Source organism: Mchenga conophoros, linkage group LG10 (assembly GCF_057382185.1).
Source record: "Mchenga conophoros isolate Kocher_MC1m ecotype Shallow Benthic linkage group LG10, M_conophoros_male_GT1.1, whole genome shotgun sequence".
Taxonomy (NCBI): Eukaryota; Metazoa; Chordata; class Actinopteri; order Cichliformes; family Cichlidae; genus Mchenga; species Mchenga conophoros.
The window spans coordinates 29,567,672-29,583,854 of NC_140535.1; the positions used below are offsets into that span (position 1 = coordinate 29,567,672).

Genomic DNA, 16,183 nt, shown 5'->3' on the forward strand with positions numbered 1-16,183 from the left:
ATCTGATAATTTAGCTCTATCTGCTGACAAGTGCTCCATAACACATCCGTCACACAAACTTGGTGATGATATAACACTTGCACTGCCCCCAAGTGGAGAAACAAAAAATTGAATGCCTGCTTACGCAACTACTGATTTTGTTGTATGACTACTTTCGCTAAAGGAGGTAGTTCGTCTATGTGCTATAACACATACACAACAGCTGCAAAGGCATTAATATCTATATTTAAGTTAAGCTGAAAACACAAGCCGCAATTTTAATAAAACACTGTTAAATTCCAAGTTGTTAAATTTACCGTAAATGCTGCGAAAAGAATGACCTTCAAAATAAAAGCCTAGTGGGGTTTGTGTTGCGATATTACCGCTTCCGCTAGGGGAAACACGCAGGTCACGCCTTTTATTTTGAAAGTCTCCACGGGTAGTTGACGTCTGTTTGCCGTTAGCTCAACACTGGTGCTGCTGCTGCTGAGCCTTGGCGGAGTATGTGTGAGTGTATGAGTATGTGCGAGTGTGTGCTGATGGTGGACTGTTCCCGGTGAAAGACGCCGAACCCGGCCGCGTGAAAAATGCCTCACAGCCGCGTGTAAACGGTCGAAGCTCGCGGAGGGGAGAGAGAGAGTCAGGTGTCCCGGCGGCTAGAGAGGAAAATATGAGCAGGATGTTGCAAGTTTTAGCGTGTGGCGCCGTAGTTTTCCCCGGTCTCTTCTTCGCCTTCAGGAAGATCTTACCGTGTGTGTTCAAACACTGGAGCGATGCCGACGTGGTACTAGTCAGCGAGAGGTAACCCAGCTTAAACTCACCACTTTACACAACACAAACTCACTAACTAGCGCCCGGTGCTAGCTTACTCCCCGCTCTGTAGCTACGGACATTTTCCCTCATCCCGTTAGCTCCTTGGTGTGCTGTATTTTTTTCCATACATGACGGAAACTTATTTATGTTGAGTAGCCAGTGTGGTCATTTTAAGCGAAATATATTTTTCTATTTATTTCTACATTTTTGTTGTGCTCCTTTTTCTGCAAATTGGGCTCAATAATCACGAAGAGTATTTGTAACGGTGATTTGCAGATACAGCAAATCCAAACTATGGGTCCCCTGTAGGAAAATACCACAGCAGGCTTTAAAAAGAGTCTTTGTAAGCATGATGCGCCAAGTGCTTTGTTATTTGTTTGCATGATTGCGAAATCGATGATATGTGCTTAAAAAGGTGCACTAACATGCATTCAATTGTGGTCCGAAGTTTACATGTACTTATCATGGCATGATTGTCATGGGGCTTTTAACGAGTTTTTTGAATAGTTCTTTTTCCAACGTGGAATGGTTTTACAGCATACATCTTTAAGGACTTTAAAAAACAAGAATTGGTTGCACAACTTTGAATCTATTTTGGATTTTCTCCAATACACACACACACACACACAAAAGTATCCATACAGGTTTAAATATTATATACATACATTTACTTACACCTTTTAATAAGTGAAGGTTTACAGTGTTAAATTGACAAGATCATGGTCTGTTTACTTGTTAATGATCACTATTCACTACAGCTAGCAGTTTCCCTTTGCAAAGGAAAAAAAAGATTTGTTTGACAGTACTTATTGGACTGACCAATACTCAGAATAGTGAGAAAGGCCAAACTATCACCCTCAGCTGATAGGAAATTGGCTAGGATGTTCAGGGACAACCCAGGAACCACCAGGGCTCAAGGCTGCCGTGAACTGGAAACTTCTGGAACAGCAGTGTCCTATACTGAAATGAGTTTTACATCGCTGTTAAGTGACCGGGTACTGAGCAAAAATGAAGCCCCTGCTGCAAAATCGACGCCTTCAAGCTTGACTAAAGTTTGCAGCTACTCACATGGACAAGCCAAATGTCATCCATCCAGTCTCTTTGGCATATTCGTATTGGGGTCACGGGCAAGTGAAATGGCTTCTGGAGAAAAACTTTATCCATCCATCCATCCATTCACTTCCGCTTATCCTTTTCAGGGGGGCGCTGGAGCCTATCCCAGCTGTCATAGGGCGAGAGGCAGGGTACACCCTGGACAGGTCGCCAGTCTGTCGCAGGGCCAACACACAGGGACAGACAACCATTCACACTCACATTCATTTGCACATTCACACCTAGTGACAATTTTTTGGGTTATCCAATTAACCTATCCCACAAGCTGCATGTCTTTGGACGGTGGGAGGAAGCCAGAGTACCCGGAGGGAACCCACGCAGACACGGGGAGAACATGCAAACTCCACACAGAAAGACCCCGGCCTGATGGTGGAATTGAACTCAGGACCTTCTTGCTGTGCGGCAACAGTGCTAACCACCGTGCCACCGTGCTTCGAAAAAAAAAAACAAAACTTTATGATCAAATGAAATAAAGATTTAGCTACAATGACAGCAAGTATGTTTAGAGGAGTAATGGGCCATTATGCTTGCTCTGTCCTGTGTGTCACTCACCAGATTTGACATCACATCCTGTGGCGCTATGGCTGGTCATGCACATATCAATTTTTTTAACATGGTGCGTTGTGCTGTGGGTGCCACAACTGGGTTAAAGACAATAGTCTGCAGTCGTGCTGGTTTTTACTGCCATATTAATATTCCAGTACAGAAGCTCAGAGGCGTATAGATATACAGAGGGAGATGGTGGAACAGTTTGAGAGTCAACACTTGAGAGTTTGTGGAAAAAACACTCAATGTACTTCTTCTCCTATATCAGTTCTCATGTGATGCGCTATCGTCTGAGTGGCGACACCTAGTGTTCAGGAGAATACTGCATCAGCGCGTATAAAAACAAGTGAGTGTGTGACAATGTTGTGGTGGCAAGTATAGGGCTTTGGAGTTGACGTCACGCCGCAATGTATTGTGGGAGTGCGGCGCCATTTTCCGGGTCCACAAATCAAAACAAACACACTGTGTTGGAACAACGACGACAAGAAACATGCTTAAAAGCAGCTCAAAAGAAAACAGACGGTATAGAGACCAATTGCGTCCAGAGGTGAAGCAGCGGTACTTGAAAAAAATAGAGTGCACCGCAAATGTGGACCTATATGAAATACGGCAGTGGAGTAAAGACCCAGACAACTTACCGCCACTGTCCTACCCCGATATCTTCACTTATCTTGTTAACCCTAACCCTAACCCTCACGTTCGGATTTCGGAGTGCCCCCTGTGTAACGTTGGTACCCAGTCTGGATTTGTTTGATCCATTTCATAGGCAGGCTTCCCTACAGTTGTGCGAAATAATTAGCGAATCGTTACATAGCACGTATGTCTGCACAGTCACTCAATTCTATGTTTGTTCGCAATTTCTATAACCTCCGAGAGCCCCAACAATAATATTATTAAGCTATAAAGAGTGATATGTACATATATAGAACTTACCGGAGTGAAAATGTCTGGAGCACACCAACAGATATCTGGAGATGGAAGCGAACTGGATAACAGCTCGTCTCACGGCTGCTATCCAGGCTAGATGCCTTCGTTTTGTAAGGTCCACCATATAAGCTCCCTCATGTTGCTTCCAGGTTGGGAAAGAATAAAAAGACAAACCCTTTTTAAGCTTATTCCAGCGATCGAACATTGCAGCCGACCACACAGCAAGTACGAATCCTGGCTGTTGTGTGTGCCTTCGGTCCTTTTTCGCTTGTGCTTTGTTTGGACCCGGAAAATGGCGGATCAGGCCAAAATCCTGTCCACGCCCACCCCCGTGACATCACGCTCCAAAGCCCTGTACTGGGGCCTTAAAGGTGACGCATTCCAGCCTAGGAACACTAACATCTGTCAATCACGGTAGCGGTGGTAGCATCATGCTTTGGGGCTGTTTTGCTGCCAGTGGTACTGGTAATAATGTAATAATAATGACGGAGGTTTATCTACAAATTCTTCAATGTCACCTCAAACCAACTGCTAGACAGTTGAAACTTGGACACAGTTGGGTTTTCCAATAGGACAATGATCCCAAACACGTATCAAAAATGGTTTGGGATAGATAAAGGAGGTGAACATGAAGCTGCTAGAATAGCCTTCCCAAAGATAAACCTCAGCCCTAATGAAAATCTGTGGACTATGCCTAAAAGCCGGGTCAGTGCCAGGAAACCAATCAATTTAAATCAACTCCCAATTCTTCCAAAAAGAGGGATCAAATATTTAGCCAGAATTATACCAGAATCTTGTTGATGCCTACCAAAAACATCTGGTTGATGTGCACCTTCCTAAGGTGACATTTAACCATGTGGGGATGTATGTATACTTTTGACCCTGTGTGGATTAGAGAAAATCCAAAATTAATTCAGACTTGTTCACCCAGCTTTTGTTTTCTAAAGTCCCTAAAGATGTATGCTGTGCAGTCATTGCACCCTGGAAAAAGTAGCGTTCAAGGAAATCATTAAAAGCTCAAATTTATCATGAATTTCATCCCCATAATGATTGCATGTTAGCTTTTGACCAGAGCATATATAAAATGGTCCTAACTACAGTGTGACTGTAATATCCGCTGATCGATGAGATGAGTTTCTTTTTGCTCAATACAGAAAGCTGTCCACTATGCAGCAATTAGAAAAAAGGTTTCTCCATACATAATACATCTCTCTGAAGAAAATAATTTGTTATACTATTTGTTACATTACTTTTGCCTTACAAGGATTTATGCTTCTGTCTCAAGTCACTGGTGTAGATACGCAAACCCATGGAAACCCTACGACATAACCTACACTATGCACTTCGCTGGAGATGTAACTACATGTAGCTTGGCAGCCCACAACTAGCGCTGTCAAGTCCTCCTAAACATTTGTCTACTTTTTTTGCTGCAGTTTGCTAATTTATCAGTGAAAGAATAATTATTTTTACCTCAATGTAAGGAATAATAATCATAGATGTCAAAATGATTGTATCTTGTCCTATTTAATCTCAACAAGTCCTAAAAACAGTCAGTGATCACGGTCTTCCTCTCTTGGTTTTTATTACCGCTATTCGTTTTAAAGCTCCGTTTTTAAAACCATACGTAGTAACTACAGCCCAGCTCATGCAGCAGTAAATTAATGACTAACCTCGTATTGTGGATCGATTATCTCAGTTGTTCTCCTGACTGAAGTTTGGTCTGTTTATAACATCCTGCCATGCGATTTCTTTTGTCCCTAACCATCTGGAACCCTCAACTTAACTTTTGAGTGGAAAAACGTTAGTGTTCATCCTCTAGCTTCACTGTGTTTATGTTATGCTAACATTGCTGTGTCGCTAGCGATCATGTACCACATCATTATATACCAGCTAGCCCAACTTCAGTAACCCTACAAACGTCACTGCTGTTTACTTCCCTGACTTCATTTATATATCGGAAGTAGAGCAGGGCGATATGGCCAAAAATATTTATCACGATATATATTTGAAAATTTGCGATAACGATATAACCGACGATATAATTGATGCGAGACAAAATACAACTCCACAACATTACTAGCGCAAAAAGACAACCTTCCATTTATTTTCACTTAAACAAGAAGCTGGTTTTTATGTACATTAAAGCTTTATAAAAATGTAACAGTGCAAATGCAAATTCCTTGCTGAAAGTTTAACCAAAAGGCATTTCCAGTAGAAATGGGCTGACATATCCTGAGCATAACCATGTTTAATATCCACTGAAGTTAAAAAGAGGTGCTTTGCAACATTAAACTGCAGTGTGCATTACGCATTTTTCGGACCATAAGGTGCACGGGATTATAAGGCACATTAAGCGAAACAAAGCAGTCAGATAAATCAAACTTTATTAAACTCATTCTTCTTGCTTCCTCCACTTCTGTACCATTGATTCATTAATGTTGAATTCTCTGGCAGCTGCTCTATTCCCATGTTGCTGCAGTATATTAATGACTAACATCGTATTGTGGATGGATTATCTCAGTTGTTCTCCTGACTGAAGTTTGGTCCGTTTACAGCATCCTGCCATGCGATTGCATTTGTCTCTAACCATGAAGAACCTTCACGTTAACTTTTATAAGTGGAAAAGTGTTAGTGTTCGTCCTCCAGCTTCACTGTTTATGTTATGCTAACATAGCTGTGTCGCTAGCGATCACGTAGCACATCATTATATACCAGCTAGCCCAACTTCAGTAACCCTGCAAACGTCGCTGCTGTTTAGTTTCCTGTCTTCATTTATGTTGGAAGTGATAGCAGAGGTGTACGTTTGATTTTTTTCAGAAATCTCTCCGTCAGAACATGCAATATCATGCTTAGGTAACTAGCGAAACTAGCGAGCTAACTTCCGCTAGCTTCCTGCTAACTTCTAACTCCGTTAAATGTAATAACTTTTGTTTTCATGGATGCCTGGAAGTTAAACTTTATAGTTACACCTGGTAAAGCAGCAATGCTGATCGTTTTATTAAAGATGAAAGAATTTAGACAGTTTTTAACTCTAAGTGATGCTGCAGTGTTGTTTGACCTGAAGAATACGGAGTTTAGGACCCAGATTACTCCCAGATTTAAGAGCATCTTAGTCAGACAAATATGACAATAACAACGGCTGCTTGCATGTTCTGCAAAAAAATGTGCTTTGTTGTGTATCTGATGGACAAACACCAAACCAGTTCCACATCACGGAAGTTGCACCATTTTTACAAACCAATTCTGGTTCATCTGTTTCACTCAACAATCGGCCATGTGCGTATGAAAACAAAGGCACTGCGCATGCGCGTTTTACTCCCATTCTATCGCGATATTTCATTTTCCTATCGTTGCCTAACATTATACCGGTATTACCGTGAACGGTATAATATGGCCCAGCCCTAATCGGAAGTGTTAGCAGGGCTGTACGTCTTAATTTTTTTTCAGGAATCTCTGTCATGGTATATTATATTGAGATGGAAACTAGCGAGCTAACTCCCTGCTAACTTCTAACTCTGTTAAATTTAATAAATTCTGTTTTCATGGATGCCTGGTAACTTAATTTTTACACCTGGTAAAGCAGCCAACATATTATTACAGATTGAAGAATTTAGACGGTTTTTCAACTCTCAGTGATGCCGCATTGTTCGTTTGACTTTGGGACCTGCAGCAGAGTTTGGGTCCAAACATGACTAATAACATCAGACTTTAAGACCGGATAGTGCTATTTTATGCAGCATATGCAACAGAATAGGTTAGACCAGTGGTCCCAAACCCCCAGGCCACGGACTGTTACCATAGCGACCAGAGAACATTAAGTGGCAGAGCGGAGAATGTTACTCTCAATTTTGTTGGCGCATTTCAGGAGGACGCCACTAAAAAAGTTACACAGTGAATTTGCATTTATTATTATATTTACAAAATACAACCGTTTTTGTCTCGGTCGTATCATTTTATTTTGTTGTATTTATCTGTGACACCTTAAAGACCGGTCCGTGGTGCAAAAAAGGTTGAGGACCACTGTGTTAGACAGTATTCATAGACTGTTTATAAATACTAGATTTAGCTTCTGGGTCTAAAAAGTGACTTTAGTTTTTACCTCTATTTAATTAAATTAAAATGCTTTTTCACTTCTTTTTGGTTTAGTTTTTATAATAACTCTGGTTTAAAATGCTTAGCTTGAGTCTTCAAAAACATTTCAGTTGCCACATCCATCTTTCATATACAGTCTAGCTTTTAAATGGCATCTAGTTTCTTAAAAACAATAGCGCAGTTTTCAAATTAAAAAATAAAAAATTGGGGGGAGTAGAAAACAATCCTTAATTACATCAGTTTCCCATTCATTACACCTTAGAATAATGCTTATCTACTGATATCAGCCAACCACAACTATGCAGCGTCAGTTCAGTTCTAGTACTTTCACTCCAATAAGTAGTCACAGAGAAATCCCAGGAAGTTACATTTTTTATTAGAGTTGAACAAGCCACGTGAATGAACGATAAAATCATTACATTAGAAACGTTTTTAACTTTGGATCTCATTAGTATTAATTATAAATGTGTTTGGGGGGGGGGCATCAGTGTGACTTGCTCACATTTGCACAGTTCAGTTCAGTGCTCATTTGTAAGCTGTCACTCTAGCTAATCCTCTTCTGAGCTCTGGTCAGGGCCGACTGCTGAGTTAGCTATGCACTGAAATACACCGAAGCCTACTGCCGAATAACGCTTCTGCTAATTTACAAATGCTCAGCTATCGGAAAACATCGTTCTTACAAGCCACAGTGCCTGCAGGCTGTCAGACTGCTCGCCCTCAACCACTAAACTGGCCTTTAATGTCTACATCTTCTGCCTGTACCATGCTTTGTATCACAGGCTTCCAAGTAGCATAAATTGGACACCTGAAGGATTTGTGTGTGTTAACACAAAACAGTTAGCTTTATTTTAACTGTAAATACAAGTTAATGGAATAAGTGTGGAAGATATGATCATCTCGGCATCGGGGTGATTTTAGAGCTCAGCGGGGACTCCAGTTCCTTCTGTTGTTTACCTCCAGCTTCTCGCTTTCCCTCTCATCTCTGTTAGCTGATTTAACACATGCGGGGCTGAACTTTTCGTGACTTTACTGGACAAAGAGATGGATCAAACATTTGCTGACTAGGACCTACAATCAGACATGAGCTTTAATATGCCACTTTTCCCATATGTCCTGTGCGAAAAGGTGCAGGTAAAACTCCTGTTGTGTGCTGCAAGGCACATGCCCATGGGGTGTATATACACATGGACATGTTCCCGTAGGATGTAACTTTTTTTCTCTAGTTGAAGCATTTTAACTCACCTAAGTCTCAGTCACACTAGAGAAAAAATGGCAAATAATGAAACCTCAAGACTAGAAGAAAATCAGCGGTTGCCTGGTTATTGAATTGAATTTTTGCTCTCAGCAACTGATTGCAGCACCATCAACCTCTCGGTGGCAACTTTTGGTTACACAGGTTGCCTGTTTCCGCACAACTGGGGTCTTACCTGTCTAGACTGGAGTCACTCTTGGATAGATTTGTGAAGGTTTGCAAATGTATGAATTCAGACAGATAGGCAGCACATTACAGTTGGAGTCAGTCTGCGCCAATCAACACAACCCATATGCGCCCCCATTTATTTCTCCAAGGGAGGATACAATATAATTAAGCACACAAACTTGAGTTACTAAGGCTTGTGGCAAGCTGTTTACTGGAATTTAATGCCAAACAACAAGTCTTATTTTGCCCCTGCAATATGTGTGATAGTTGTCACTAGGAGTTTATTTGGAAAGAGAGGGGGAGATGTTATCAGAACAAGTGCATACCTGTAATGTCTAGATTTGGCACAGTGCTTAAATGTTTGCATATCAATTGGCTGACCAAAATGACCGTCAAGCCACCAGGAAATGTGCTGCTCTCCTGGCTCAAACTCAAGATTTCCCATATACGCAGCCAGTGACATTCCAGCATCCATTTATACAATCAAGGGGTTCTGATGGAAGAGTGGGAGAGTTCCTTCTTGCCATGAAATGCACTTTACCCTGTTTGCTTTTTTTGGTTCTGCTGTCACTTTCTTTTGCTCTGCTGCAGTGCCCATGGACCTACACATTACATAGCCCATTTACTAGAGGAACAAAAACACCACTTCTTGCTGTCAGACACTGTGTGTGTGTGGGGGAGAGAGAGAGAGAGAGAGAGAGCACAAGACGGAACACGAAAGAGCAAGTCCATGTGTAACAAAACAGTCAGTGCGAAGACCTGGTAACACTGAAAGGGAAGCTGAGGTTGTTCGCTGGCCTGACACAGTAGGGAAGAAAAGACAACATTACCGAACAAGGCAACAAAGAATTCTTCCCCTTTTTCCCCACTGCACGCTCCTCACCCCGTCGAACTCAACTTTTCAGCTGCAGGGGGGAGAGAGGGGGTTATTGGCGGACACACAATGAATTGGCTGTATGAACTGAGTCTTGTGACAGAGTATGAGACCATACAGCCTTAGAAGGCCGTAAAGCCGGTGTGAGGGGATTGAGTTTGTGGGGGAAAGAGAGAAGGCGGCCTGTTAAGTTTTCCTAGCTCAGACCTGTGGTTTTTGTACTTGCGTGTCACATGGCTATTGTTCACTTGCTGATGCCGGTATCATTGCTGTGGTCCCCCGCCGTAAACCTTGGTTTGAGCTGACTACAGGTTCAAGCAGGAAACCACAAATACTCTTTGTTTCTCAGCACTGCCATTTGTGAGTGCACTGTTTTAAAAAAAAAAAAAAAAAAAAAAAGGAAAGAAAGCAGTCTTTTGACCTTCGAAACTAGCCTGAGTATGTCTGAGTGCAAACTGTAATCACTTACTCACTCAGACTAAGAGAGTTTGGTGCTTTGTGGCCAGAGTTGGGAAGGTTACTTTTAAAATGTATTCCATTACAGAATACAGAATACATGCCCCAAAATGTATTCTGTAACGTATTCCATTACGTTACTCAATGACAGTAACGTATTCTGAATACTTTGGATTACTTAATATATTATCATGCTTTTTACAACAACATGAATGTACTATTGCTGTGATTTATTACTATTACTGAAGGTCTGCGACTCCGAACTGTAGTAAAGGGACCTCTGACTAACACGGCGGGGTCCCTGTCGGCTCGTAGCCGAAAAATAGCTTTACTTTGTTGTGTGGGTCAACTTTTCTTGCGAGAGACAGAGAGAGGCGTTGAAAGACTGCTCCAACGGAACTTATTGTTTTCGGAGGAAAACACGAACACGGTGTACAGTCGAGTCTTAATAGCTTACTTACAACTGGGCTCGTCAGGCACTCTTCTTGGCTGAAGTGGTTATTATTATATTTACATGCTTCCAGCTCCCGTTTTTCCTCGATGACAACTCGTACCTTTCCACTCCCCTTTTTCTCCCTCCTCGCGCTCACAGACCCATAACGTGTATGGCAGTCCATTCTCCCTGCAACACGGACTACACTGCCCATGATGCTACATTCTTTAGAGCTATGCTTGTAGCATTCTGCCTGTTAGCTTAGCACAACAACAACGAAAAGGCGCTCTCTCACCCAGGAAACACACAGTCGCAGAGAGAGAGAGAGAGAGAGACCGTCGCCCTGTAACCATGGCAACCATAACGCTGCCGCCTGGAACAACAGAACGTAGCTGTCAAACAAAACCCAAACAGTCCTCACCCGCGACAATATGAAACAGGAAAGTACCGCAGTCTAATCCATTTATTTCAACAAAGTAACTGTATTCTGAATACCACCTTTTTTAAACGGTAACTGTAACGGAATACAGTTACTCATATTTTGTATTTTAAATAGGTAACGGCGGTACATGTATTCCCTTACTCCCCAACACTGTTTGTGGCTGTATGTGTAATACCTTGGTGGATCTATGGGAACTCGCTATCAATTCACGTTAAAAGGTGTGCTATCATCATAATCATGACCCCAAAAAAATGCACGAATGGCATTTTTTGCTTCCCTTTTCAACTTCATCCACTTAAAACAAATGACGTAGCTTCTGAAAAGTACTCTTTTTAAAGGCAACCAGAGATGATACTTGTGGATGCAGAAAAGTCCTGTAGAAGTCTATGGATAAAAAGGCCCTTGACTTTGACCTCTGTTAACACTTTTCTGATGATGTGACTCATTCTGAGGAACTGTTTCTGATCCTATACATTACTAAGTCGACTAGCATAAGGTTGCTATTGCACAAATGTTCAAATGGCAGTAGAAGGTTCTGTGGATGGCTTACTGGCAAAGAGCTAATTAATAAACCAAGACTCAGCCAGTTCATTTCAGTACTAACAAATCTTATCTACCCAAAGCATCAGGTTTAGAAATTAGTAGTAAACTAATGGAACAGTGTAAGTGCAGGTTTCAGCGTTTCTCTCCAGAAATAGCAAAGTGTTTTTGAGAGGAAAAGGAGAATCGATATATTTCTGATATAAGGGCGAACTCTTCTGTTTGAAGTTGCTGGGGAGCTGTCTGGATAAATCTGACAGTTCTGGTGAGGTTCAGGATTCATGCAGCAACATATTAATAACTAGCCTTATGTTATTACTGAGCTCATCTCAGACTTTCTGTTGGCCCATTATGAAAGCGTTAGCAGGGACTTTTATAGAGTAACAACAGTTTGTCCCTCATCTTACAGTTTGTGTTAACCTAAGCTTAATTCTGTAGCTGGACACAATGCAGAAGATATTTTTGTCAACTACTCCACCTTAAACCATTCGAGTATTATTGTCAGTAACTGCTTTTTTCCCCTCACAGAAATACTTTGGACAGAACCAGTATATCATCTTAAGATGTCAACTTGTTAGCCTTAAACTACTAACTTCTAAATCAGATAGACTTTGTAAATCCCATTTTTCATGCATGCCTTTATGTTAAACTTTATTGTAACACCTGGGAGAACAGCCATGGCTTGATGGTTTTAGTGTTTGTTTGCCTTTGGAAACTGAAGGAGTTTATGAGAAACCAATAAGCTTGGTTAAACAGTCAGCTGACTTATATCTTAACGGATAAATAATTAAATTAGTCAATAAATCTTAGTAAACTCTATAACACTGCATTAGTAAAGACTAGATCTTTGCCATACCTCAATATAATTACTGTTAATATATGTACATGTGATTAATCTTTGCTGGAAAATTGAAAATGAAAAGTCCATAGCCAAGAATTTGTGCAGTGTTAAGTACCCCAGTTCTCAAGAAATATGTAATCATTTTCCTTGGTAGTTCGCTCAAGCCTCTCATCTATTATTTACAAGGGCTAAGTAATTATCCCACTTGTAGCTTCACAAGACATTCAATTTAAGGAGGTCCAGTTAGAGACGATTTCAACAACTGGGTGTCAAATAAAAGTGCAGTTCAACAGTATTTCAGTGTTATTAATTTTCGCAATGATGTGAAGGATACTTTAATAATATTAAAACCATAAATAAAAAAAAATAAAAAAAATAATAGTAAAATGTTCTTTTTCCTTAAGTACATTTCACATGCACATAGGGGTGGGCAATAGAAACGATATAAATTTGGCCAACGATAGAGATTTTGACTATACCGCTCTATCGCGATAGCGCATGTTGATGATTAGGGCTGCCACAAACGATTATTTTGATAGTCGACTAGTCACCGATTATTTTTGCGATTAGTCGACTAATCAGATCATCATCCATTGGACATACAGCTTATTGCACCAGCAGCATCTGCTCTTATATAACTATCATTAGCTTACAGCTTTAAGTGTTTAAGGTATGTGCTAACTAAAAATAAAGACAAGATGATAGTTTATTAAATTTTAATGAAATCTGCAGATTGTTGTGGTTTAATAAACTCCTTGCTATCTAAAATATAACAGGACACCGGAGTAAATTCTTGAGCATCTCACACTTCTGATAATCAGCTGTCTGCTTGACGTTTATTCAGCTGTGTAAAAACTTTAATCTCAGCCAAACCGATTTACTCAGGAACAAATAAAATACTAAAAAAAGCCAAACAATAACATTTTGAAGTTATCTAAGTGACTTATATATATATTTAACCTGAGTAGCGAAAGACGGCGGTCGGTTTGAAAATGATTTGCCGGGAGTCCGGTGTTCTCACGGCTCTAGTTAGCCTAGCCTAGCCTCCGGCTAGCTATCGAGCTAGTGGGTAACAGACGTCTCTGAAAACGTCGGAGCACTTTTGAAAATATGTGGTGTCTTGATAAACTGAGCAGGTATTTGAGGTTTACACAGCTACATTCTCGCCTGAAAATATGTTAAACATTTATTTTGTGACCGAGAAAGAATAATAAGAGTAAAACCAACTAGCTGCCACCATTGTTGGAAACTGAGCTGGGCCGCGCTATGAATTCTGGGACACAGCTTCTTCTTCTTCGGGGTTTAACGGCAGTTGGCATCCTTGTACATGCAGTGCTGCCATCTTCTGTTTCAGTCTGTTATTACACTCTTAAATCCTGCTACTTATTCCTGCGTCTTTCAGGATCTTACAAAGCTTCAAACGACACGTCGACGATTTTGATAGTCGACGTAATCGTGACTAGTCGACTAATCGTGGCAGCCCTATTGATGATGTCATCAAGCTGCGCCTGTTTTGGTCGAAAGCATCGCAGCGGCTACAACCATTATCATCTGCAAATTATGCCAGGCGACAGTCATAGCAAAGAGATGAAGCACTTTTGAAATATGGGGAAAGCCAAAAACTGCGCTTCCTCCACTTCCGTAACGTTGATTCATTAATGTTGAATTCTCTCGCAGCTAGGGCTGCTTGATTATGGCAAAAATGATAATCACAATTATTTTCACTGAAATAGAGATCTCGATTATTTGACGATATTTATTTAACCCTTTAAGACCTACCATAGAACCAAGTCCGCCAGAGCTTATATTATTTTTTTTACATGCTGTAGTGCCATTTTTGGGAGCATTTCAAGTTGCTATACATCAATACAACTGTTATAGCCCATATTTTAATAATATGTATGCATTAAGTCCATAGTAACTACATCAATTGCAAAAAAGTGCAATAAACTACAAAAAAATTAAAAATCGTTTTTGTTTTTTTTACATATATTTCTACTTGGAAAAATTTAAGAGGTTTATCCCTCAAAACTTTAAATACCAAAAAAATTGCAAAAAATTGTTTACAACAACAGGAAATTTATTTTGAGTGTCTTCATAGTTTTATTTTGGAGATACAGCAATTTTTATATACACTGCAGGAAAAACGAAAAACAATCCTGTGATGCAAATTTGCAAAGAAAACAGCATGTGCATCAAAATAAACTACTTCCAGCAGTGCAATTCGAGTTCTAAGCATCACAGAAACTATTCAGAAAAGTCAAACATGACTTATAAAAACACCAGTATAGGCTTTTAAGGCCTACAAGTAAAACTATATTTTCCGCGAAAATGACGTCACTTCCGGTTTCGGGCAGGAAATGGCGGACATGCGATAGTTCGTATTGAAGTTTTTTTTTCAATGTGGGAAGTGTTATGAACAGCTGGTCAGATCGGCAAAGCGTGTTTCTGGAATATTATGTTTTTGTTCCTGAAAGCCCTTTTATGCAATTTTTGCAAAGCTTTATGTGGAAGGAAACCGTGACCTAGGACAAGCTGATGGCATAAGATGTAAGTACAACTCCTCCGGTTTCATATGGAAAACAAATTATTGCGCTAGCTTACACGGTTCCGGTTCTACAGGGATTTAAAAATAGTTACGCAAAACGGAGCGTGCTGCTCTGTCCGGCTTTAAAGGGTTAACAATAACAATGTATTGAATAATGACTTAAAAAAAAAAAAATAGTGTGCAAATACTGATAACAGTGCAAATGTTTGCGATATAAGAAATAAATGAAAAATGTAAACATCTATGTTTAGTGAACTTTGCAGTGTTGCTCTGTGGTGCAGCTACGACACCATAGCAAAGTTTACACACTATGTCTACTTGATCCACGTCTGACTCCGGCGAACCCATAATGTTTCCACACCACTGAAGTTTTTTTTTTACCTCTCTTTTCAACCAATAGCAGTCACTCTCCTCTCCAAATAACTTCTGCTTAGCTTTCCGAGCTTCCCTCGGGTCCTCTTAATTGTTGTGACGGGTGTTCGAAATGCAGAGAGGTGCGCTCGATTTGCCACACGGAGCAGCGCGAGAGTAAAGCACGAGGGAGGTGCTAATAATCGGCTCAGTCATTTTTGATGATCGTTGAAAGCCCAGATCATAATCGTGATTAAAATGAGATTAATTGAGCAGCCCTACTCGCAGCTGTTCTATTCCCATATTGTTGCAGTATATTAATAACTAACCTTGTATTGTGGATGAATAATCTCAGTTGTTCTCCTGACTGAAGTTTGCCCCGTGTATAGCATCCTGCTATGCGATTGCATTTGTCCCTAACCACCAGAATCCCTCACATTAACTTTTATCGAGTGGAAAAAAAGTTGGCATTCATCCTCCAGCTTCACTGTGCTAATGTTATGCTAACATAGCTGTGTCGCTAGCAATCACGTAGCACAACATTACATACCAGGTAGTCCAACTTCAGTAACCCTGCAAACGCCACTGCTGTTTAGTTTCCTGTCTTCATTTATGTTGGAAGTGGTAGCAGAGCTGTACGTTTTACTTGGTTTCAAAAATCTCTCTGTCAGAACATGGTATGTCATGTTTAGGTGTAAACTAGCGAGCTAACCTCCTGTTAACTTCTAACTCCGTTAAATTTAATAAATTCTGTTTTCATGGATGCATGGATGTTAAACTTAATTGTTACACCTGGTAAAGCAGCAAC

At 40.5% G+C, this 16,183-nt stretch overlaps 1 protein-coding gene across 1 annotated transcript in view; it reads left to right on the forward strand.

Annotated features, from left to right (window-relative positions):
* Positions 1-435: 435 nt before the first annotated feature.
* The window catches only part of tlcd3a (TLC domain containing 3A), a 53,109-nt gene continuing 37,361 nt past the window's right edge, over positions 436-16,183 (forward strand). The window contains exon 1 of the mRNA XM_085289746.1: positions 436-780. Within this exon, the coding sequence (XP_085145872.1) occupies positions 650-780 (131 nt within the window). The 5' untranslated portion in view covers positions 436-649. The remainder of the gene's footprint in view (positions 781-16,183) is intronic.